This window comes from Anser brachyrhynchus (assembly GCF_964034855.1).
Source record: "Anser brachyrhynchus genome assembly, chromosome: 3".
Taxonomy (NCBI): Eukaryota; Metazoa; Chordata; class Aves; order Anseriformes; family Anatidae; genus Anser; species Anser brachyrhynchus.
In genome coordinates this window covers 21,661,603-21,686,995 of record NC_137696.1, presented here as the reverse complement: position 1 = coordinate 21,686,995, position 25,393 = coordinate 21,661,603, and the positions used below count along the sequence as shown (strand labels likewise).

General features: G+C 40.1%; 1 protein-coding gene across 1 annotated transcript; it reads right to left on the bottom strand.

The window, feature by feature from the left end:
* Positions 1 to 407: 407 nt before the first annotated feature.
* On the bottom strand, positions 408 to 25,340 carry WDR43 (WD repeat domain 43). Its single transcript, XM_080587616.1, has 18 exons — positions 25,058 to 25,340; positions 20,631 to 20,765; positions 18,875 to 18,996; positions 12,735 to 12,855; positions 11,447 to 11,586; positions 10,980 to 11,082; positions 9,825 to 9,889; positions 9,277 to 9,448; positions 8,715 to 8,801; positions 7,690 to 7,821; positions 7,105 to 7,242; positions 6,208 to 6,294; positions 4,728 to 4,759; positions 3,833 to 3,896; positions 2,871 to 2,984; positions 2,357 to 2,426; positions 1,668 to 1,723; positions 408 to 1,572 (listed from the first exon to the last, which is right to left on the bottom strand). The coding sequence occupies exons 1-18, from the start codon at positions 25,283 to 25,285 to the stop codon at positions 1,453 to 1,455; spliced, it is 1,986 nt and encodes a 661-aa protein (XP_080443742.1). The 5' UTR covers positions 25,286 to 25,340; the 3' UTR covers positions 408 to 1,452.
* Positions 25,341 to 25,393: the final 53 nt, after the last annotated feature.

Sequence of the window (25,393 nt, the reverse complement as noted above, 5' to 3'; positions counted from 1 at the left end):
TGGTGGCTTGTGTGAGTACAGAGCATGCACAAGTGTTTGCATTTATTTTCACTGCTTCTCAGTAATGAAACAGAAGCACAGCTTTACGAATTGTTCAGACAGTTATGTACTGTCAACTAAAACATTCCAAAGACCAGAAACCTCAAACTGCTGCTGTTTTACCTTCACCTCTCCAAAGAGGGATCAGCTCTTCCCACTATTAATCCACTGTTTCTCCAGACACCACACCACCAATGCAACAGGGAGGTAAGAAACCAAGAGTATTACATGCTTTGCAGAACACTGTAACATATTAGGTCGGTTTCCTCTTACACAAGAGAACTACTTTGTACAAATAGGGCATTTCACCCTTCAGCACCACCCTTAGGTACCTAAAGGATCTCTCAACAAACATCACAGGACAGATATTTGGTAAAGGAGATGTATATTTATTCACTTTACAAAGAGGGCGGTATTTAGTTGCAACAGCTCCATTTATAGACAAATATATTGTACATTATAGTGGTGAATGGCTCAGACCTTTACCATGTTTTGCTCTTAAAAATGTTTGTACCTCTTCAGCTTCCATTAGCTGAGCAAATAGCTATCCTTGTTCTGCCTCTGAGATTAAAAATCCGTAATAAATGTGTAGCTGTGTGCTATGTATTCACAAGCATTCACCTTCTCATTTCCCTGTGTTACTCCCTTCTCCCTACCCAACTCAACAGACAGTCCATCCTCTCTGGGTTAGCATTAATCTTATATACAGCCTCAATTAAAATGAAATTAGGAACCAGTGATATAGTTCTAATGTTCTTTTAAAGCACAAGAAAAGTCATTGATTTCTACATACAAAAGTCTTGAGTTCAAATTTGTTTTTTAAAAAAAAAAAAGCTGTTTTTAAGCCACTTTGGCATTAAGATACTGCCAAGGCATGGCTGAACTGATGGAGGGTGGGGAGAAATAAAAGAAATCCATTAAAGAATTTAAATATTACAAAAATATCTTTTTTTTTCCTTTTTCTTTTTTTTTTTTTTTGAAAAATGCGTCAGGATGTCCACTTGCTATTGCTAACTGAAGCATGGAAAGAAGGTATAGATCAGTTGTCTTTGATCCTTGAACATCTGAAACAAACTCAATGTAAAGCTGAACCAAGTTTACCACACAAACAGCGGTGGCAGATTTATTTCACTTGAGATACAAATGCATGTCCACGTGACAGGCATAATCTGAACATGAGGTGGAAGAAATGTTTCTATAGTAAGCGCAGGGAAATAGGGCGAGAAAAGGCTGGCGTGGTTAAACATTCTGGATTCAGAAATGCACAGTGCCCCACATGTGCCTCTGCACATAGGCTGTGCACGAGTCTGCACTCCCTATATGCAAATATGGCATCTTTCAGCAAGATGATCCAGAATTGTAAAGTTCTGGTGGCCCACTTGTTTAAACTGTTAAGTTTATTCTTTTATGCTGTTATTCTTCTTCACTTTCATTTTCTGGTTCCAAATCAGAATCACCATTGATTTCCTTTTCAACAGTCATGTCTTGTTCCTCTGATTGCTCCTCTTTTTCTTCATCTTCATCCCAGTTTTCCTGGGGGAAGGTAAAACAGGAATGTTTGAGCTTTTGACAGTAATACAATTTCTGTTACAATCAAATGGGAGATGGTCTGATCCAAGCCCACTTACATCTGAGTCTTTGTCTGCAATCATCTCATCATCTGAACCTTCCTCTTCTGAGGATTCTGCAAAAAGAAAACAATCCCTCAGTCTGAAGAACACACCTGAATGTGTCCAAACAAAACCCAAACCCACGCGCTCCTAAACTAAACTGTGCTCCTCCACTGAACCGTACTACTTAAATTCCAAAACTAATTCTGCATGAAGACTAGGTTGATCAACATAAATAAGAAACTAGCCATTCTGTTATGCTTAAACAGTATGTGGTTGCAGTAGAAACTGCAGGTCCAAATTGGAAGTGTACACGCACACAAAATGACATTACCACCTTGCAGTTCTGATGACTCAAACACAGAAGCTTGACTGCATCAATCTTGGCATATGGACAGTTAGTGCTAGAAATCTCAGTTTGTTAGTTAAGTAGTATACTGAACTTCCAATTAACTGCTTTTATAATTTGTAAAGCAGGGACAGGAAGGAAAGAAAAGTAACAAAAGTAAGGGAATGAAGGAACAACTAACTGTAAGATGCCTACATGATTAATCCCTCACCTACCTGCCATGGGTTTCCCACAAAAACTCTCTGCTTGCAGACAGTACACTACTAGTAGATATGCACAGGAACATGATGAACAGCCACCAACCATCAGCTATCACGGGAGCTCAGGAGTTGAGCTACGCCTAGCATACAACACTTACCGTCCTCATATACCAGCTTTGCAGTCTGGTTAACTTCAGTCACATCCTGAACTGTTTCCGATGCTGCAACCTGAATAGAATTTGCAGATTAGCCTTAGATGAAATCATGTGTTCCCCAACCTTAAAAGTCGATAAAACTCAACAACGTAAATTAAGTCTACATCAAGGTTAACATTCATTCATAATTGTAGTTTAAGAGCCACGTAAATAGGAAGGACAAAGTAAAATTTTAGAAGCACCTGCTCTGAAGTGGCCTAGTATCTCGTTTATTGCTCTTTAAAACGCTATGGGTTAGTAGACATTTGGCAGGAAAAGACCACCTTCTGCAAGCACGGATTGACTAGACAGTCAATCAGTTGTGGTGCTTTGTGTATTATCAGTGTAGCTGTACAGCAGTTGCACTAAGTTCATGATGACAAGTTCCATTAAATGTGATCTCAACAGAAAGCTACGGCTGCAAACAATGCTTCTTCTACACATCTGTATACACCTGTATTATTAAATCGGAACTCACCTGGGTGACAAGAAGGAAGAGTCTTCCATTTAGACGGGAAAGCTTTTGCAGAGTTTTTACTCTGCTCTCCATTAACTGGTATAGCATTCCCAGCTGAGGAATAAGGTCTGGCAACTTGGGAGAAGGAGGAAGAAAAACAAAGCTGTTAACCAATATATCATCCTATGTCTAATTTTTATTTTTAAACTTTTTAAATTTTTAAATTTGGGGCAAATAATCCGTGCTCACACCACTCTGGATAGAAGGAAAAGCTAAGAATTTACAGAAATCACCTGCAGACCAATCGAGTAACTTTTGACCGTGTCTAGAACAATCACCTGCTTTCAGAACACAACAATTCTACTTACATTACTTTTTCTTTCCACAGTCACTCAGTAAGCAGGTTTAAAAGCACTATTCAGAAAGCTGTGTAAATGGGAACTGAATATACACCAGTTTATGAACACAGCATTAGCAATGCCCCTTTTTTTTTTTTTTTTTTTTAAACTGAACAAGAATGCCTTATTCATCACTTGCTAAAAGAAGGCTGGACCTCTATCCAGAAGCTACTACATTACCTGCTACCCTGCCAACTTTGGCATACCCTTACCCTATATATTCAGTCATGCCCAATACAGTCTCACGATTAGCACTACAGTAGCAGGACAAATTTAGTTCTTTAAGTTTTAGTGACATACACTAGACCACACTTATGACAGTTGTTTTGCTCCCTAATTGTCTTAGTTATGACATAACTTGTTTTGACTTTGGGATGACTATAATTATGTCATGAATAACTAAGACAATTTATAACAGATGTCCATCAACACAGCAAAGTTGTAGAAGTATAGTCCTCTGCACATTGGTTTGGACACCACCATATGTGGAGAGCAAGAGACAGATTCCTGAAGGAAGATAACACGTGTTTAAGCATTTAAATCTAGTTTTACTTACATGCACTAAATTTAATGCAAGATACTTACTGTGGAAAGGTAGGAGGCATGTAGAGTAAAAACACACTTCAGCCATCGAACCATTTGTGAGGCACTAGAAATGATATTAAAGAGATATTGACTGACAACACCCATTTCATTTTCTATACGCGAAGCTGTTCTATAGAAAGTCCTCTACTTACATTATATAAAAAGAAAAATGAAAATAATATAAAAAGATGGAAATATAGTAAGTTTGACTATCCAGATGAGATGCCTATATGTAAAATACTTGCTAGGAAAAGAACAGACATCTAAGCGAAGGATTAAAACTAGGTATGCTCATCTGTGTTTCTAATGTCTTTTATTGGAGGTTTCAATGGATAAAAGACCAAAGTTTTTTTTTGTTTTTTTTTTTTTGTTTGTTTGTTTTTGTTTTTTTTTTTTGTTGTTGTTGTTTTTTTTTGTTTTTTTTTTTTTGTTTTGTTTTAACCAGTTAAGGACATCTAGTCACAGCAAAGCTATCCCTATAGCAGTATAACAGGACGGGGGGGGGGGGGGGGAGATGGGGTGCTAACAAACAATACCAGGAGCTGTCTCAAGAAAAGCAAACCACACAAGCAACACACATCCGATAGTGATTTGAGTTCATATATTTAGCAGGTGTGAGCTGTCAATATTCTGGGACTTCAGATACTTTCTTAGAATACTGATTTCAGGTATCCTTTTCCCTTTTCATTTTCACTTTTAATACGACAGTGCTTTGTCAGGCTGACAAATTCTTCTTTGCACCCGCAGTCAGGTGAGAATTTTTACCTCAAGATGCTATTATTACAACAACTGTTAATTAGTTACTTTGGAAATCATCACAGGGAAAGAGGGGACCATAATACACACAATAAAAATGTTTTCTGGTAAATTAAACTACGGGTGGCTTGTCTCTTACCTGTATGGGTTGCCTTGCAATCTCTTTGTAAGCTAGAAGGACAAAAATAATAACAATTAACAAGCAATAAATGCATAATGAGCTTAAAACCCAACATTATATCTACATGACAGCCCCAATATTGGGGCAGAAAGATCTCCAGGCATTTGAAGTTTCCTAGAACTAACCACTGCCAGATTCCAGAATATTATATTGCTGGCTCTACCATCCTATATGCAGGCTCGTAACTTGCAGAAGCTGAGTTTCATTACTACAACAAAACTGGGACTCTTAACATACAACACATCCAGAGGAACTTGAAGCTGTCAGGAAGAGCTAAGAACGAAATCCCTTTGTGATTTGTTTGTATGTCTCCATGTATCTGCTTAGTAGAGCAGCTGCTACTACGTTGACAGGTTAGAGAAGTGAAGCCTCGAAAGGTAAAGGCTGTTTCATAGAACAAATTGCAAGTTCTGGACAAGAGTTACATGAACCTCTCTCCATCCACTGAGATTATCTACTCAAATACTTATGATTCTCTGGCACTGGTCCAAGAAAGAAATGCTGCACCTCATTAACACAAGTCGGTTTCAAAACATAACATAACATTAACATAAGTAGGTATCAAAACTTATGTGCTTAAAGCAAATCTAAACATTCAAACCCAGGCAGTCTGCATACTTCAGTTAAGATTAGTAATACAAGTAAAAATTAAATTTTACTTGTAGCCAGCACATTAAAATACAAGAGAAGTCTAACCATTAACTTGTTACAGAATGTCATTCACATAACAAGAGCAACTAACTGATATTCCGTTTAAACAAGTAATAGACAGATAAGGCTAATTATTAAAGTATTTCTGCCCAAACACAAATTTTATGAACTATCACTGAATATGCAGTCCAGAAACCAAATTCCCTCTCAAATGACTACTAAATGACGCCGCAAATCACAAATATAGCAACTAGTCTTTTAAGCTGCCTTCAAAAGAAGAATGAAATTGCCCCAAAAGTGCTATCTAAATTGATTGTTTTAAGTACATATTCTGTTCTTCTTTTTCTCATGTATCTAGTGTATTTATGGATTTATGCTCATAAAACTTACTCAGGCTCGTACTGCTATTTTCACGTTTCAAATTATCATCTACTTTAATAGCGTAAAATAAGTAACGCTTTTTTTTTTTTTTTGCCATGGACTAAATGCTTTAGAGCTGTAGCTTACCTCTTCCTTCTTTTCTCACCTAAATTTTTATGATAATACTAAATGATTTAATGCTTTTCCTAGCTTTGACAGTGGCACTTTGTCCTTTGGTTAAGCTTCAGCCAGACAAGATAAAAGCAAATCACAGGAACTAAGAATGAAATAATTTTGGTACTATAAAACTTTAAAATCAATGTTATTTCATTTATTGAAATCAAGAAACGTGTCCTGGATTTTCCCCAGATAAAAGACAAGTCAAAGCAGTTTGTATGACAAGAACATGAAATGCAATCTCTCCTACCTCATGCAGCAGTGGAATGACAGCATGTATAGGCATCCTGGCTACTGTGTTCTTTATTAAAGTTTCCTTTCTTGTGTTAAGCACTTTCTGTTAAAAATGTGGAAAAATAAGATCAGGTAGTCATTCAGCTTTAACACATGGGATCACAAACAAAAACTCTCTTTATATGTCTTTTTCTACCCCTTTGCATGCTCACATGAAAGTAACAAGCAAAACAAAATTTACTGTAAAGAGTCCCATTTTTCAAGTCATCTACAATCAACAAGACATTTGATTAATCTGCCTAAAACAATCTGCTTTTGCCCCTAGTCCACCCAACCCATGTTAGAAACAAAGCACCACAGACTTATTAAAGAGAATTTTCCTAGCTATTTTTCTATTTGTTTCACTTCTGTAAATAAATGCCTTTCACCAGTGTCTGCGACAGATAATTTCTACTCAGTGTTAAATTCTCAAGAGATTTCATTCTCCTGCCCCATAACTATCATTTTCTCCTAGTTCAAGTGGAACCATAAGCTTTTTAAGTGAAACTGTTGTCATCAATGTATTTTTAAAACAGTATCTACTCAGAAACTGTATCTAAGCACAGATTATTCTCTATCTCAAACTGAAGGGCTTGCATGGTAACATCAGTTGTAAAACATCTGAACTCTGACACGAGTTTATCATACACAGAAGTGCTTCAAAGTTCACAGACTGACTCAGAAAGCAAAGTCGATTTTAAAAAAAACGCCACTACCATAATTTATAATAGCAGTGCTTGAGCAGCACATCAGCAAAAAGCTGCTAGGAGAAACAATAGGATCCTAACTGTTCAGCCTCCACAGCTTTCAGGGAAGCTCCCCACAAGTCTCAGCAAACAGATAAAACAGCATATAGTGATCCTGTAACACTTACATTTAAGATGTCTGAATCATTGCTTTCCAAGCCCTGAACCAAAAGTACTGCAAAGCTATCTGTTTGCGGAAGGCCACCTGGAGTTTTCACTTTGCTCACGTCGATATCCAATGCCCCCAGGCGCTCTTCAATGCTGTCCTGCAGACAGTAAATAAGGGCAGTATTTCAGTGCAGTTTCTCAGAAATATCAGCGGAAAGCAAAGTAGCTAACCTACACCATTCCCTCCCTCCTACCCTGCTGAAAAGTAACAGATTGAGCATATTCTTTTAAACATACTAAGAGAGAATAGCCAGAGAAAAGCAAATGAGGTTTTGACTGAGAAGCAAGAATACATCTTAGCACAGACTGACAGACACAAGTGTGTGATAAAAGTTCTGCAGTAACATGGCAAAACTATGGGAAATGCACTGAGGGCTTGGATGAGAGAAAGTTCTTTTTACCAAAGAGAAGACTTTCATACCAAGATTTTATGATTCACTTTGCCTCCATGCCAAACACAAAGCAAGTTCAAGTTTACCTAAAGAAGCTGCAACGATGACTTAAGACTTTCTAAATCATCGTGTTTTAAAGAGGATGCACCTTACCTCTGTCTCTCCTGGTTTCCTCTTGCTTTTATTTTTCTCCTTTCCTGAGGATGGAGTTTTAACAGCTGCACTATGTCCTGGGATGCCAGGCACTAGAACTTTGGTGTCTGAGTTCACAACTGGTGTCTTTACCTAGTAGAAAGAAATAACCGCATATGCATGAATTGCTAATAATTGCTAATAATTGCTAATTGCTAATATTTCCTCATGTTTAAAATACTGATTTTATTTCCAGACTCTTATGTGTGTGTTAAAACCAGCCTGCCACAACCAATTAGAAAAATGCTACATGCCCCTTCCAGAACACATCTTTCCCCACAGCTCTGCTGCGTCGGCCTTTATTTGAAGTACCTGCCCGACCTTCTGTACTCGTGGGAGCCCTGCTGGGTGCCTGCTGAAGTGATACAAAAACAATCTACCACAGTGAGCACTTCAACTTCCACATGATGTGCGTAGAAGTCAGACTCATTTGATTTTGTGGTTCAAGAACTTTACTGTAGAACAGTAGTGGCATTAAAATACTACCCTCTTCGCTCAACACACATCATCTTTCTCTCCACAGGGCATGCTCAGACAGCCAAGAGAAATGAGTCTTCATTGCAATTCAGCAAAAAGCGAAACCAAGATGGAGATCATCACTGCATGCCAGGGAGCTCCCAGACCTCTCACAGCATTTCAGTTCTGTTATCCTTCATCTCCAGGGACCAAGGATTTAGCACAAAGGCCCACCAGGCTGATGGAGCACCAGAACTGGCAGCTAACCTGAGGGTAAGAAAACTGGGGCTTTTGACTAACTTCATTGATGCCATGAGCTATGATTTGAGCTACTGGAAGGTAACTGCGCGAGTGCATACCAGTACACAGAGCAGCCATGAAGCACACTTCCCCCCACACCAAAGGCTATGGACATCTGTAACTACACACTGCAAATCTGAGCAGACCTGTCCAGTAATGCCAGAAGTAAATTCTAGCATTTCTGAAGTAAACTATGAGAAGCAACGGAATTCTATTTCACACAAGCTCACCTTTGTCACAGCAACATCTGTTTTAAGTGCCAACACTTTCTGGACATCCCTTATCAAACATATGTGGGATTCGGAGGTGTTCAAAGACTAGAAGGCCAGGAATAAAAACAGTTAAATATTAATAATTGCAGGGGCAATTCACTGAACTACTGAAAGGTGAGAACAAACTCCAGAGGCATAAAGAAGAATGAGCTCTCCCCCCTCTCCCCCCCCCCTCAAAAAAGCAGCTACTTTATACACCTGCCTTTTGTTACCAGATCTCTGCAAACAAGTTCATGCAGAGAACAAAAAAGTTTCAAAAAGTGTCAGTGGCCTAATGTAGTTAACAGTTGAGATGGCAGGAAACAGCAATAACACCAAGTTTTACTTTAATGGAAAGAATGGAAGAATACAAATTCCCTTCCAAAACAACTCAGGGGCAACAGTCATAACTCCCAGAGAAGGGGTAGTAGTAAGTTCCATCTCAAGATGTAATTCAAAAAAGTGCATAAAAAACCTCCAAATGAGAGTCGTTTGGAACCATATTAAGAAACCCAAAACCTCCCCAGTAAGTTTTACATACCACTCTCTCTATGATGGGCTGCAAGGTGTTTCCATACACAAGCAGCAGAGACTGTTTGTCTGTGCAAAATGCAGCTGCTAGAATAGGGACTGGTTTTGGCGTGGAGTCCCCGTCATTTCCAGGTGTTGCTATCTGGATAGTACAGTTTGATGTTAAGGGTTTTTTGCAATAACTGCAGAAAGAAAAAAAGGAATGGAAAAAAAAAAACGTTTAGCTTATAAGACTTCTACACCTTGCACATGTAAGCACCCTTCATTATCAAGTCCTCAAACTCAGCTAGTTTACATCAGATGCTTCAGATGAGGTACAGACAGGGAAAGCCTCAGCAAAAGCAAGTAAATAGCAAAGTACAGTACAACCCCCCAACAAATAAATTCTCCTGCATTTCCCCAAAAAACATGTCAAGTAAGCCAAGACAAAGAATCCATTGGAAACTGGTCTGTGAAGAGATGCCAGAGTTTAAAGGCATCAGCACAACAAGATGAGCTTTGCCTTCCAGTAATCCCAGACCTTTCCCAAAAACACTCTCAGAAAGAACACTAACTTACCCATTTAAAATGTGTTCAAACAAATGCAACTGCCCATCTCTGCACACAACTGCTAACTTCACAGGCTGAAAAAAAAAATCACAGAAGATTTTAATTAGACCAAATAACAAACATTCCACAAGTATGAGACATCAAGAGATATCTGCATGGTTATTATTTGACTTTTTTCAGTAGCTAAATACATTAGAGATATAACTACATCCATAAGGAAGGTAAGAGACACTAACATCTCAGGAACATTCAGTACAACTATTAGAAGACAAAAAGATAATTTGTAACTGCACTTTACTGTGTCACTATTGATACATCCAAATCTGAACAGCTTTCAGACACTAGCAGACATATGTAACTATAAACAGCAATGTTCCAAAAAATACGGTACCCAACATGTCTAGAGGCACTGGTCTACAAAGGCACTGACACTGTAAATATTCTCACAGGAAAGGAACAGAGACAAACTACTCTGAGCAATTAAATTACAGGTGTGCATTACAGAATATTTTCGTCTCTAATACACACAATAAGAAGGCACAAATGGAAACATTAGAAAGTATAGCATGAAACACTGGTTTTGGAAAGAAACCTAAAGGCAGCAGGAGAAAAATGTTTTAAATCATTAAAGAAACTATTTCTGAATGTTTCATATGCAGACATTTTTCATAAGAAAACTACTATGGAACACTTGTACTTGTTGAAATTGAGACTTGGAGAATGCACATTGCTACTTCAACTTGTAAAGGTTAGTTAATTCAAAATGCAGTTGAACTACTGACGTCATTTGTGATCAGAATAAAACAGGGCCACACTCAAACTGCATTTTAGAAAAAAAAATCAATTCTTTTACTGACAAAATCTAACAAACATTTTGATTACTAACTTGTCCTGAATAGGAAACAAATGACATTTCCACCATAACAAGCAAAATTTCAGAAAGACAAATGGAATTTGCACTTAGTGGCTTTGAAAATGAGTATTTCAAACTATCAGCTATATAAATACACCTGTAATAAATATCCTCATACTTGTGAATCGGCATTCAAACCCCGTCCTTTCGTAACAGGAAAGGAACACAAACCAAACTTCTTTCTTTATACCCTAGGAAAGGAAACTAATGTGAAAATTGTTAAACAGTTGGTTATAAACTACTGCTCCTACCTCTTCTTTGACTTCTGAAACAGTCAGGTCAATAAAAGTTGGTTCATCTGTTACTGTGAAAGACATCACAGCATTCTTTTCTTTCCTATCTGATCTGATCTGCCTGGAGACACAAACAGCACAGATTATTTACAAGAGCAGAAACAGCAGCCTCTGCATCTGAAAAGCAGCAGAGTGTTATAGAACCTGTAAATCACTTGTGACTCTTATCTACCTCACCCATGCCATAATTGCAGCTTTCAGGTTGGGAATTCAAGTGGCAACTACTGGAAGCATGCTCAGACACAGCCAAGGAAATTCAAGTCTTCATTCAACAATCAGTGAATTGAAACCACCATTTAAGAGATCATCACTGCATTTTTCCAGAGTGCCCCTTCTGCTTAATCACAAAGTTCAGAACATACTTGTCGAGTCTATCCTCAATACTGATCATAATCAAAGTTACAAATTACGAAAAGCTTACATACCATACGCTCAGTAACCGGTCATGTATAGCTCCGGACAAGAAATAAAGCCCTGTAATTCCATCAAAGGACTTATTTTCATTCATAGGCTTCACTGTAGTAAACATTAATGATGACACTGATGTGGCATGGCCTGTGAAATGCTAAGAGGGGAAAAAAAGGAATTCTTCAATCATTGCCATAAGCAGTCATATGACAAAAAAATACATATTGGTTAAAGAATGTTAAGAAAGATCCATGCTCTACTAAGTCAGCAAGGATATTTCAGTGTTTTTTTGTTTAACTAGTGATCAACTTTGTTGCATTTCTATATTTCTACATTTCATGGAAATGTTTTCAGACACTCTACATATTCATTAGAATTTAAAAAGTTTAAGGGGGAATAAAAGGCAAACTTGCTGAAACTAAGCCTGTGAAAAGAAATCACATATGCCTGTACTGCTGTTACTGTCAGCACCTCGTTTCACATTTTACAATGAAACTAGATTCACAGTTTAATTCTGAACTATAAGATGAACGTACAGGTCTGCTAACACACCAAGACTGTTCAAACAAAAATGACCTACTCAATTTTTATGTTCACAGATAGTGTTTTTGGTCATCACAGGATGATGTGTCATCACAGACACACGTACAGTAGTTGCCAGATGCCAGCAAGTCCACAGTAATGGCACATGTACACACTTACCTGGCTGCAAGTACCAGGAAATTCAGAAACTAGCTGCTTCCTCTCTGCTGTCATGCAATAAAACACAACTGCATTTATGGAACAGCCAAAATATGGTAACTTGCTTGTGTCTGAGCCCTGCCCAGGGAACAATAATGGTTTTGCTCCTCTGCCTTCCAATTGTTTTAACAGCAAAGCTGATGCCATCAGTTATATACAGTTTAGCAAAGAAACCTGAAGGAGCTCTCACAAAAACCCATGCCAGCAGCAAACTAATAGTGCGCTGAAGTTAGTTCCCTGATAGAAGGGCATCAGAAAGGGACCCAGTGAAAACGAAAGACACCTAAGAGAAAGGGTTTTGGTGGCATTCTCAGAGACAGCCAGGAAATTCAACATCCTCGCTGAACTCTCAGCAAGTTGAAACTACAGTTCATACTATCATCACAGCAACAGCTTCCAGCAGCCCCAAAGGTGCCAGCTGCCTCCTCATACCCAATAAAGTTTTCAGATGTCTTATTAGGAAACAAATACATAATGTCAGCAATCGAGTAAGATTTTTATTATTTTATTTGTTATTATTCATTATTATTTAATTTTTACATCTATTTGAGCAAAGTTACTTACTCTGTAGACTTCTTTGGTCTCCAGGTCCCACAGTTTTATAGTTCTACCAGCTGACAGCAGCATTTTCCCATCTGGACTGATGCACAAAGAGCTGACACTGCTATTGTCGCCTTTCCACTTACTAGAATTTGGATGTAGTTTTTGTCCAAAGGGAGAAAGATGGAGAAATAGAAAAGACAATATTCATTAGCATAATCTCAAAATGCATGCCAATGATGCTGAAAAATTTAAGGCAATATGTATTTTTTAAAAAAGTAGTTGAAAATGAGGTTAGTTATTCTGTTTCTGCTCCTCTTTCAAATTAGTTCACACAAATATACAGCAGTTCAAAAACAAAAAGGTATTTTGAACCACTGTGCTTTGCTTTGTTTGGTTGCTTTTTAAATATTTGCTTATTCTGTTCTGAATGTCCCCCTCAAAGTTATCTACTATTCAGAATCAGGTAAGAGGAGACATACCATTTCAAGACTTCTCTCAGCACCATAATCCAAAAAGCTTACACCAACCTATTCAGAATGGACTTCTGAGTTTTAAGGCCCACTCACTTCCTGGCACTCCTCTCAAGTCTGTCAATGACACTGACAATAATAACCTTGGCCTTAAAGAGGTCCATGGTTGAAAGCACTATTTAAGAAAAAGAAAGATGCGGTCATGCATCTGCTTAGAAAGAATGTGAGTACCGTTACATTTCTCACAGGACAAAATTACAAGGAAATCATTAACGCAAACCCTTTATAGATAGTAAGTACCTCAAAACTCAACACGGCCTGATTGCGAACAGCCCCTCTGAAATACTTCCAAATAACTTTCACATGCCCAAGCAGCACCTCTCCTGTCTTCCAAAACAGAGCTCATTTGCAGCATCGCCTTTGATTAGATTTCACAAAAGCTGCAAGTTTTACTGCCTACAAACTTCAAAAACAACATTATACTTTACACAAAGTATAAAAAAAAAAAAACTATTATCTTTCAAATGAGAAGGTCAGAACTAAGAATTTCAGACCAAGCTCCATTTAATGAGGTGAACCCAAGAAGATATTTTCACATGTTCTAAAAAGACTCGTCTAAACTAGACTACAGAATTTAAGTCACAGCAAAAAAATGTTAGTTTTCACTTAAGATGCTCTTTATATAATTTTACAGGGAAGAGTTGTTAAATAGGACACCATGAAACAAGAAGTTGCATAAGGAGACAAACTGAATGCCTCTGAGTGTTCAGGGTTTAAGACTTGAAAAAGCTACAAACAGAAACAAAATGTCATCCAGAATTTTCTATATTATCTCTCTCCAACACCTTGTCTTGCCTCTTCTTCTACAGAAACTCCCTCTTCCCCAACTTGCTCTTCTACCAGAAGCTTGCTCTTCTACCAGAGGTTTTCATGTGTGCTGGACAGACCTCCTGAAGAGGTTCTACAGACTCTTCTACAATAATTAAAAAAGCCAAACCTAAAGCCACGTGATTTCAATTCCCCATCTAGCAGTCCGTACCTCTGCTGGAAAATATCCAGAAGACTGCAAACCAAAAGAAGTTGAACATCACTTCTCTACCCCAGGAGCTTCTATCCTGAATTCTGTGAGATACACACAGATTCACTTCCAGGCACTCACAACTGTTAGAGAATTCAGGCAATCTGACATGTACATTGGTCATAAGCTGTTATTTTGGTTACCTTGTTCCTTCTAGGCTCATCAATTTGGCTAAAATTTTAGAGAACTTTTTTTTCTTCTCTTTCTCTTTCTTTTCTTCTCTTTTCTTCAGTTACTTCAGATATGACTTGAAATACAACTAGAGTTTGTTTTTTTTTTTCTGGTAAAAAGCATGATATTATACTGCCAGTGTGCCTTTCATTTATACACTCCAGTAATTATTTTTTTGTTGTTGTTGGGAAGTGATTGTCCCCCTGTACTCGGCTCTGGTGAGGCCGCACCTCGAGTACTGTGTTCAGTTCTGGGCCCCTCGCTACAAGAAGGACATGGAGGTGCTCGAGCGAGTCCAGAGAAGGGCAACGAAGCTGGTGAGGAGTCTGGAGAACAAGTCTTATGAGGAGCAGCTGAGGGAGCTGGGGTTGTTCAGCCTGGAGAAGAGGAGGCTCAGGGGAGACCTCATCGCTCTCTACAGGTACCTTAAAGGAGGCTGTAGCGAGGTGGGGGTTGGTCTGTTCTCCCACGTGCCTGGTGACAGGACGAGGGGGAATGGGCTAAAGTTGTGCCAGAGGAGGCTTAGGTTGGATGTTAGGAAGAACTTCTTTACTGAAAGGGTTGTTAGGCATTGGAATGGGCTGCCCAGGGAGGTGGTTGAGTCACCATCCCTGGAGGTCTTTAAAAGACGTTTAGATGTAGAGCTTAGTGATATGGTTTAGTGGAGGACTTGTTAGTGTTAGGTCAGAGGTTGGACTGGGTGATCTTGGAGGTCTCTTCCAACCTAGACGATTCTGTGATTCTGAAGATGGCAACAATCACAAAATAAAAGAATACAATGTCTCTAACTACCTTTTAACTACCTCAACCCCTACCATCAAATCTAGTAGTATTTTTCGGCATTTACCTCAGCAATTATTACACTGTAACCAGAACTGCCACAGAGTAACATCATTACTGTCAAACTTTTAGCAGAGTTTGTTGGTGGCATTCTCCTCGATTCAACAGAGAAGACTCACATAGGAGTGGGCACATCCTGCACATCAACACCTCGTTAGGGGGCTGGCATTGCAGGCAGGTCCTTGGCTTGTGTAACCACAGGACTCTCTTTCAGCCACAAGGACTGCTGAGGGGAGATGGTATCCATCTTGCAAAGTGAGACAAGAGCAAATTTAACACCAGGCTTGCTAACCTAACAAAGAAGGAATTAACCGAAGTTTGTTGTGAGACAGTGACCATTGTCCCAAAAGAAGTGGAGGTATAGGAAAGAGGCAGAGGGAAATACCCAGGTGAAGTGTGATGGGAAAAACTTTCAAATTTCCCAATACAGCAGCATGACTGGACCCATCTCAATGGCTGCGCATGAACACATGCAATATGAGAAACAATCAGGATGAGTTAGATATCCATGGGCAGCTTCAGAGCTTTGGTCTTATTGGGACCACAGAGAAACAGTGGGAAAGCTTGCAAGACAGGAATGCTGCAATTAATGGACTTTTAGGGATGCTATTCAGTGAAGACATGCCAGGAAGGTGAGGAGGTTTCCTCCACACAAAAGGGTGGCTTGAATGCATGAAGCTTCACTTTGAAACAGGCAAAGAGCCAGTGGAGAACTTACAGGTACGTATGAGAAGAGGCCAACAAGGGTGATGTGGTGAGCATCTGCTACAAATTGTCCGATTAAAAAGAAGTAGATAGATCTTCAGAATCCCAGGCTCTGGTTCTTCTAAGGGACTTTAACCACTCCAGCAACTGCTGGAAGGGCAGCACAGAAGGGCAGAAGCAATTCCAGAGATCGCTGAGAAGTGCTGAGGACATTGTCTTGACACAAGTGATTTACAACCAGACTATGAAAGGTGCTTTACTGGATCAACTACAAAAAAAAAAAAAAAAAACCACCCCACAGGTCAGGGATGCGATGGTTGATGACAACCTTAGCTATAGCATCCACAAGACAAAAGAATTCAAGATCCTACGAAAAAATGAGCAAGATAACCAGCAGAATAGCAGAATTACAGCTGTGGACTTCAGAAAAGCAGACTGCAACTTATTAAGAGAATGATTTGCAGTATCCCACTGGAGATTGCCCTAAAGGGCAAAGGGCCTCAGGAAAGCAAGTTACTCTTCTAGAATAAACTCCTTGAAACACAAAAAGGTCCATTCTAGTGTGCAGAAAATCACTGGGTGTTGCAGAAGGGTGTCTTGGATAAAAAGATAACTCTGGACTCACTTCAGAAATGCAAAAAAGGAGTATAGAGAAGTTTGAAGTGGGGATAAGCTACATATAAAAATATTGCCCAGGCATGCAGGGACAGAATTAGGAAAGCCAAAGATCAGCCGGTGTTCAGACCAGAAAAGAATATGAAGGCCAACAAAAAGGACATCTGCTGGCACATCAGCAGCAGTAAGATCATGACTGAGAAACGTGCAGGCCTGGTGCTGAATTGTGTAGGGACCCATCAGTACACAGAAAAGGCCAAACCACTGAAGAGCAAAGTCTACTCTCAAGCCTCCCTTGTTCGCAAACCTAGTGCCAGAGCAAGCAAAGCGTTATCCACAGTAAAAACACATCAAATTAGGGATCACAAGAGCACAGGTTAACACATGCAGCTCCATAAGATGGAGCATGGGATAAGCATAAGCATGCTCCATAAGCAGCATGGGATGCACCCAGAAATGCTGAGGTCAGCAGTACTGCAAGGCCACCCTACCATCTTTGAGAGGTCACATAGCTCAGAAGAAGTATCTGATGACTTGAAAAAAGACAAATGTATCTGCAAAAGGGAGAATACAGGAAACAACAGGAAAGACTGTACAGCACATTCACCTACTAACCATTTCCAGATACAAAAAGGTCAAAGTGACTGGAAACAGCCAGAATAGATTTTAAAATGGAAATCATCCCTAACCAACCTAACTGCCTTCTTAATGAGACAACTGGCTTAGTGGACAGGCACTATACGCAATTTAAATTGACTTTAGCGATGTTTCTGACAACGTCTCACATTAGACTACGTAATTCCAGTCTGGCTGCAATGATACTAACTGGAGAGTCTTGAAGGTGGTCTAAGAACTGCATGGATGACTGGGCTCAAACACCTGGAATCACTGCTATGAAGTCCAGCTGGTGGCCAGTTACTGGTGTAATTTTCCCTAAGGACATTTCAATGCCATTTAACAACCTTAGTATTCACCCAGGTCTTTACTAATAACCTTGGAACATGACAGTATACACCCATAACAAATTCACTGGCAATACTAAATTACAGAGATAAGCAGATACACTGGAAGGCAGGGCTGCTATTCAGGGGCATCTCAACAACCTGAAGAATTAAGAAGTCAAATCTCAAAGATCAAAGGAAAATGTAAAGTTCTTCGCGTGGGATGGAAACACAAGTTAGTAGTGAGCATTTGTAGCAACGAGGTCAACTGCACACTGACCTGCGTTAGCTAAAGCACGCCCAGCAGGTCAAGAAATGTGATTCTTCTCCTCTGCGCAATACTTTTCAAATTACACCTGAACACTACTACCAGTTTAGAACAGTACAAGTTACTGACATAATGCAGTAAATCCAGTGAAGGACTACCAAGAAGGTTTCAAGGCTGGAACACATACGATAACAGGAACAGGTGAGGGAATTAGGCTCATTCAGTCCTAATAAGAGAATGCTAAGGGGAAATCTTACTGCCATCTTTTGCTATTTTATGTCAGGGTCTAAACTTAATACAACATAGGGACACATTCCTTTCCTAACAAAAATGAGGAGGTTACTGGTGATCAGCTGTCTGCAATGCCCACACCATCTCTAATGAAACTGGTAAACTGCTGCAAGAATAACTCACAAGAAAGTAACAACAGCAGAAGAGAAAGGTCAAGGTGTCATCACATACTGGGCTTTTATTGAGGTAAAATAACCAGGATCAGTAACAGAAATCTTAGTTTCTTCTTTTAAGTTTAAAAAATATTTGACTTTATTAGAAAAGAAAAAAAAATGCCTACCTCGACAGGAGTTTAAAGAGTAGCGGCCTGCTCAGACAGCCAAGTGGAATTGTCCCCACTGCACGTCAGTAGTGAGCGAAACCAATTGGGTTATCATCACGGCAAGGCCCTTTGGGCAAAGTGAGGCACATAACAGACCTAACTAGGATGAGGTGTTCCAATATCTTCTAGAATCTGTAATTTTCAGTGTCAGAAAGCTTGTGTCTCACTTAAAGACAGCATTGAGGGACCTGAGCCCCTCTTAGCAGTAAGGAATTCATCTAGTATTTCCAACACAAGGAGGATCCAATACAAGGAGGAAACCTGACTGAGAATTACGCTTTTACCTCTTAATAAAACTGCTTTAAAGCCCTCAGAAAATCAATAGCCAACAGACAGTTTTGTCCAGTGGGCACGAATCCTACATGGAGTGCAAAATTTCAACAGGACATCACTAAAACCTGTGAAGGAGAAAATACACATCAAGTGCCAAGAAAGCCAACCAAGAAGAAGCACCACTCACCACTTTACTTTGCAGGTCTGTGTGTTCCATTCCACAATGTGTTTGTCCTCTGAACAGCTATACAAACAGTAGTTGTCCTGATGCCACCTCACACAATTTACTCTATTGTCATGACCACCATCCTACAAAAGATAAGAGAGGGTCACTTATGAATAAATGAAGAAATCTTGCTACCGAGTCTTCCCTACCATCAACAAGCTGCTCTTTCTCAAGAACTGAATTCAAATCATTGGCAATTCATAGAGGGGTGCATAGCATACAACTTTTTTTTTGTGCTTTTAAAGACCAATACAGATTATACAATTATAAGTTAAAGATACTTCATATTTTGGTTTGTACATATAAGTATTTGGACTAATTCTTGTCCTAGTACTTTATAGTTAACAAAAAAAAATTGTCTTGTCCACTACTAACAGCCAAAACTGTCTTAACAATATGAAATTTGTTCAAAAGAATGGCTAGTACATATGTCTTGCTGATAGTTTTCTAAGTGCTTGATTGTTCAAGTACATTTAGAGATGGGTACCCTTCCCTTCATGCTCAACATTCAAGAACGTGCAATCATCAGATCAGAAGACCCTATAACAGGTATCATCTACCTTTGTTATTGAAGGACTGAAATATCTGCTGCTCAAATCAACAAATCTTTTAATCATTTATCATTGTATTTCCTGCAGTTTATAAAATTTCACTATTTGAATCAGCAACAGCCAGCTCAGACTGCTTCCAAGAAAGTCACTGTAAATTGGCCTTGAGCGAGACAAAAAACATCAAAGCAAGACATTCTGTTTAATAAGGACAGCTAAAAGCGACAGCTCTATTTCTAGCAGGAATCATCTTTTAATTCAACCTTTCTGTATAAAAACTACTCACTAAATATCATCTGCTATGCTGATTATATAGAAGAGCAGATAGTGTTTTCAAACTTACCCAAACTGTAAATTTTAGCCTGGAACTCCTTTACTTTGTTCATAGTTTTCAGGCATAAGACCATAAAACAGTGTTGACATTCATCAGCTAGCATCACTTGGATGCATCATGATTTTAAGATTTCCTGGCTTTCTCCTAATTCCTGTACATTTATCACTACGAGTTTAGAAGCAAAAGAATGCCCAAATATATCAAAGTATTGCAATGAGTTGCTCATCCAGATTCACATTGCTTGTTACATAACCCAAGCCTAAAAACAAGTTACTTGGGAATAGCAGAAAAGCTAACAATGAGAAGTGAAAACTTTGAAAATCAGAATCTCATCTGAGAAAGATCAGGTTCTGAGAGGGTTCCAAGGCCTCCACAAGGAGGTAAGTACAGAACTTACAGATCTGTACAGAACATCAATGCAACACCTTCACAAGAGTCAATGAATGCTTCAATCCTGCTCTCTTTTCCCACAACGCCGTGCAGGCACAGCGGGTATGACACTCCCATGGAGGACCTAACCGTTCAGTTAGACATTTCATCAGTTCTACCATACCCAAGGTAAAATAATAAATCCACACACAATATTAGGATACTGAATAAACTTTCAAACCAAGAGTTCTTGATGCGTACATACTGCTAATAATAGAAAAAGTATCATTCAAACATTTCCAATAATTTGAATTACTGCACCTCTATTCATATATGTAGCTATCAAGAAAAAAAAGATCTGACTAATTAGGTCAGTTTATCCCATTTCTGAGCAGCAGAAAGAATAGGATAAACTGACTGACACAACCACTGTTCGGTAGCGTGTGATGAAGAGTGTATAACTTACTAGCTTGCTCTGTAACTCTCCTTTAACTGTGCTGTACAACAAAATGCTACCAACTGCTGTGCCAATAGCCAGGATATCTAACTGCTTGTCCACTTCTGCAGCTTCAGACTTCCGTTTTTTCCTCTGGGGCCCATCCTGGAAAATTGGAGAAAAAAAAGAAAAAGTGAAAGAAATTAGTCTGACCAGCTATTCTCAAGTGTTAAAGCAAAGGGTAAAAAGCTTCTGCAAGTTTGAGACCCAGTCAGCCAGCACAAATTCTGTGGAGGCATAAAATGAAGACACTGAAGCACACAGAACCTAGAGGTTCATCTTGTACCTCCATGTACAACTTAACAAAGTTACTATGAGTCACTTGGAAATATTCAGTGGAGGCCATTTTGCTAACCTAGCCACCACACATGAAGAAAAAAAAAAATCAAGTTTTTCACAGAGCTCACTTCCCAGAAGAAGGTAAAGATTAATAAGATCACAAAACTTAATCCCCTGGATGGAAATGTGTTTTAAGTTTTATCAAGCATGATCAGTTTACCATTTCCAAAAACCTATTCAGAAAAGTTTTGCAAATACTAAGTACTGATAACGCCTCTTAAAAAAAAGAAAGTGTTACCCAACTTGGCAGAGGGAAGCAACCAGGACTGAAGCTAAGTCATCTGCCCAAGCCCTCCTCTGATCAGGCAATTCTCAAGCCTTCACCCTCTTGCTTTGCAAGCGATACTAACCACTTCAAGGAGTTTCCCTTCAACTTGCTTAACCAAATGCACACCAAACCGAAGTAAGAAATAGGCAGAAGAAAGAGCTACATTTATTCTTACAGAGTTAATCCCACATAACTAATCACCAGAAAAATAAAAATAGAAAAAAGTGTTTGAGCACTTTAGAAGAAAAAAATCATCCCTAATGCTAGAGGTTAGTTTTTAAATTGGACTTCGGTAAGTCTCCTTACATTTGTTACATCATAGCAAAGCATCCTCTCATATTAAAAATAATACCAAAAAAATACACACAGGGTAAGGCTTTCTCTACACAACAGCTATGTGCACTAACCAACAGCCAGACAAAGGCACAGGAGACTCAGATAAAACGTGGGCTCTGTGCAAACTCCATGTAGTGCAGCTAATCTGTCATACAATAGACATCACACAGCAGACGTGAGTAATTTCTACTCAGGCCCAGAGATATGATTACAGTCAGGCTTTGGGAGTCTTCATTACAATTAAAAATTAAAATTTTAACAGTGCAGGGTAAATAGTTCAATTGTTTAAATTACTAGGACTTTTCTTCCCCTCCATATTTAACATACACAATGTTTTCCCCAAGGAAAAGCGTTTTGTTTGGAGCCAATAAATACAAAAATGCTATATTGCTGGTTTAAGACAGAAGCAGGCTCTAGAGAAAAGAGAGGACACTGGGTTTTTTGCAGGCAATTGTTTAGGCTTTATCCTTCCTGGGAAAGAAAAGTGTTTGGAAAATATAACGAAAACATACGAGCTAAGAAATCATCACAGTTACAACGCACAACCAAGTAATCAACCAGGTTTTAAGAAAATATGAGAAAAGACACACACACCAGTTAAATTTTTGGCAGCGATGCCAACTAAGCCATCTCAAAACACTTGTCAGAAATGCAAAGACTGGGATTACATAGCCAGTGGAGATTCAAGTACAGTTTCTCTTTTCAGGTACTTTTCAAAAACTCTTTATGTAGTTTTATTAATCAACAGTACCAACCAAGACTGCACTTCAAAACCAAAATTAAAAAGAGATTTTATTCTCTTCCCTTCCATAAAGCCTTTAATTAAAATGTATTCACCTTCCATTTCAGTTTGTGACTGACTTCCCACTAGAGTCAACGGTGCTTCCAGTGTCAAGGAGAAAGCTAGGGGCAGTAAAGGTTTCTTCAATTTTATTTTTTTTTAAACATCTCTTGCTTTACTGAACACGCTATATCAGCACTGCTAGAGGGTCATTTTGTCAGAAATTTTTGCTTGAAAGAACTACCAGTGGAAAACCAGTGGAAAAAAGCACCTAGCTTTCATGGAGCAGACAGTGGAGCTGAACTCTATCAAGTATCTGGTCCTTTCAATTTTTTCAGGTTTATGGACACTCAAACTTGTTTAGAAATACTGAAAAAGCATAGTTTTAATAGTAGAGATGGTTAGAAAAAGTTATTTGCAAAGGGTAGTTTTTTCCATAATGTTCTTTCTTAGGTAGGGCAGCTCTTGAGAATCAGACTTTTTTTTGTTTGAATTAACAGAAAACTTGTCCCCACTGCTAACTTGTGAAATAAAGCACTTAAAACACTCAAGCGGAGGTAAGCCTAATGAGACTGAAGAGTTGGAGGTGAAAAGAACAGTTGCAACTTATTAGGAAGAAAGTGGAAGAAGCTATTTTGAAAGTTGGTGGTCGGCATCCTCTTGCAGAACATACCGCTGCATGGTAGGGGAGATGGTGAACAGGGCAAGCAGGAAGCACTGACACTGCAAAAGCACGTGTGCAGGGAACATGCCAACAAGCCACCACTGCATCAGCAGTTCCAGGGCCTGGAGTTCAAAACTTCATTTCCAATATTCCCACACACAGCCTTTGTTAACATGGCAGCAGTCCAGAACATGGCTTAGGTGTGACTTGTTGAAACAACTTTTATAGATATCTATTGGCACAGTTTTACCCCTGAACACCAGATACTAGTACTACCTGTGGAGATGTCAGCTGCCCAGCAAAAGGAGGAAAAAAAGACTGACCAATTTCAGAGAAAATTTCAGACCAATTATAAGAGAAAATGCATTCAATATAATGTATTTGGAAGAACCATCACAACTGTAGTTCTGCGGCTTCGTCTAAGGACAGCCCAATGAATTATAAAAGTTTATGGCAAAATTATTCCAAGAAACAGTATGTTTTGAAACTGAAAAAGTACCAACTTCCAGGCAGCGGACAGCATTCAAACTGCTGGAATAACAGAAAGCACCAGGAGGAGACCAAAGTTTGTCTGATGAAATTCTTTTTCCCCTACAACCCTAAATACAGTTACATTGTAGCATCTGTAGCTTTTAGGGGTGGCTGTCTAGAAAGACATTAGCTTTTAACAGTCACTGAAGGCTTTAAAACTTTAAAAAAAACGAAACCTTTTTTTAAAAGTCTCCTGTGGTTGACCTAGGGCACCAAAAACAGTGCAGCATGTTAGGTTTTGAAGTCGCACTGCACGAAGCATAGATTAGCACCACTTTCACATGGCAATTTCAGTTTATGTAAGAGCAAAATTCCTACTCGGCCTTTTAATCAATGTATGCATTTTTTTCTTCAAAAGTGTATTAAAAATGAATAAGTTAAAGGCCAATTTAAAACTAATGCTTTCTTCAAATGCCCTTTTTAAATTTGCTAAACTAAGCTACTCAACTGACAAAAATGGGAAAAAACAAGTCTTCCTCTGGACAGGCAATCTAAAGTGCGTTATGCACTTCAAAATATCTGTTAAAGTATTTTCCATAAACAAAAATGTTAATATACCAGAACAAGTTTAAAAAAAAAAGTACTTGTTATGACAAAGGGGGTGTAACACATATAACTGTCCATGGTTTAAGATTCACTCAGGAAATGGTATGGCCTAGGTAAAAGAAAAGGAAATGGTATGTTCTACCTAAAGGGATACAGATTACTTCAACATGAATAGGATGAAGAGAGCATATCTGACGGTATATAATACAGATATTTTCATGTTGAGTGTCCAATTGAGGTGAAATAACTGAAATTGAAGGTGGGAAACGTCCAAGCCCTCCACTGTGTGCTCAGAGGACAATTGCTGAACAGAGTACCTACTTGCAGGATCCCTGAGGTGAGGGAAACGCGTCGCTGACAGTGCAGCAGCCCGCACAGACGTATTTCTGAGCAGGGGGAAGCAGAGATACGGCCTGTACCGGTACCTGCACCGCACATGGACGCACGCAGCCTCTCTGTAACACCACCCGTGAGGCGTGCCGTGGAGTAAAGCGACATACCTTGCTCCTTCGGGAAAGCCTTCTTCCGCGCAGGTGATACAAAAGACAAACGAGTTTCGTGGTCAGTGCTTTTGCTTACGGCTCTTTTTTCAGAATCAAAGAAAGAAGGAGAAAGACCTTACAGTGCCCGTTTCCCTGATAACACCTGAAATTTGCCTTCCACGGAGGAAGATGGGAGGGGAAACCCCACACACACGCGGCACGGGGACAGGGCCGGGCCCGGCCTCTCACAGGCACCGCTCGTGTGCGGGACCCCGCTCCCCGGCCCCGCCGCCGCCCGGCCACGCCGCGGCCCCGCCACATGGCGCCGGGAGGGCGGGGTGAGGCGGCGCGGCCACGCTCCGAGGCCGCACGGGGCACAAACCCCCCCCCTCACCCCCCCCCCTCACCCCCCCCTCACCCCGCCGCCACCCCGCGCCCCCCGCGCCGTACCTTGTCGGGGGGCGGGCGCCCCCCCGGCGGGGCCCAGGCCAGGCAGGTGCAGGCGGCGCTGAGGTGGGCGGAGGGCACGTACTCGTGCCGCAGGCGGCTGCCGGCCGCCTCCCAGACGCGCAGCCTGCCGTCCGAGCCGCTGACGGCCAGCAGCCGGCGGTCGCAGGGGGAGAAGGCCAGGGGGGGCCGCGCCGCCGCCTCCCCGCCGCACGCTGCCGCCGCCGCCATGGCGCTCCCAGCCCGGCCCTGCCGCGCCGGCGCAGCCCCGGCCGCGTGTTCGCCGCCAGCGCCTGCGCCGCGCGCCCCGGTGACGCCGTTCCGGGCCCGGCGGGGCTG

What these genes read in the sequence shown, in the direction of transcription:
- WDR43 (XM_080587616.1), bottom strand. Translation starts at nt 25,285, where the DNA reads ATGGCGGCGGCGGCAGCGTGCGGCGGGGAGGCGGCGGCGCGGCCCCCC. An exon ending in TTTCAGAAGTCAAAGAAGAG is followed by an intron (nt 9,890 to 10,979) that starts GTAGGAGCAGTA and finishes TTTTTTTTTCAG; the next exon opens with CCTGTGAAGTTAGCAGTTGT. An exon ending in CAGATGTTGCTGTGACAAAG is followed by an intron (nt 7,822 to 8,714) that starts GTGAGCTTGTGT and finishes TCTTTCTACTAG; the next exon opens with GTAAAGACACCAGTTGTGAA.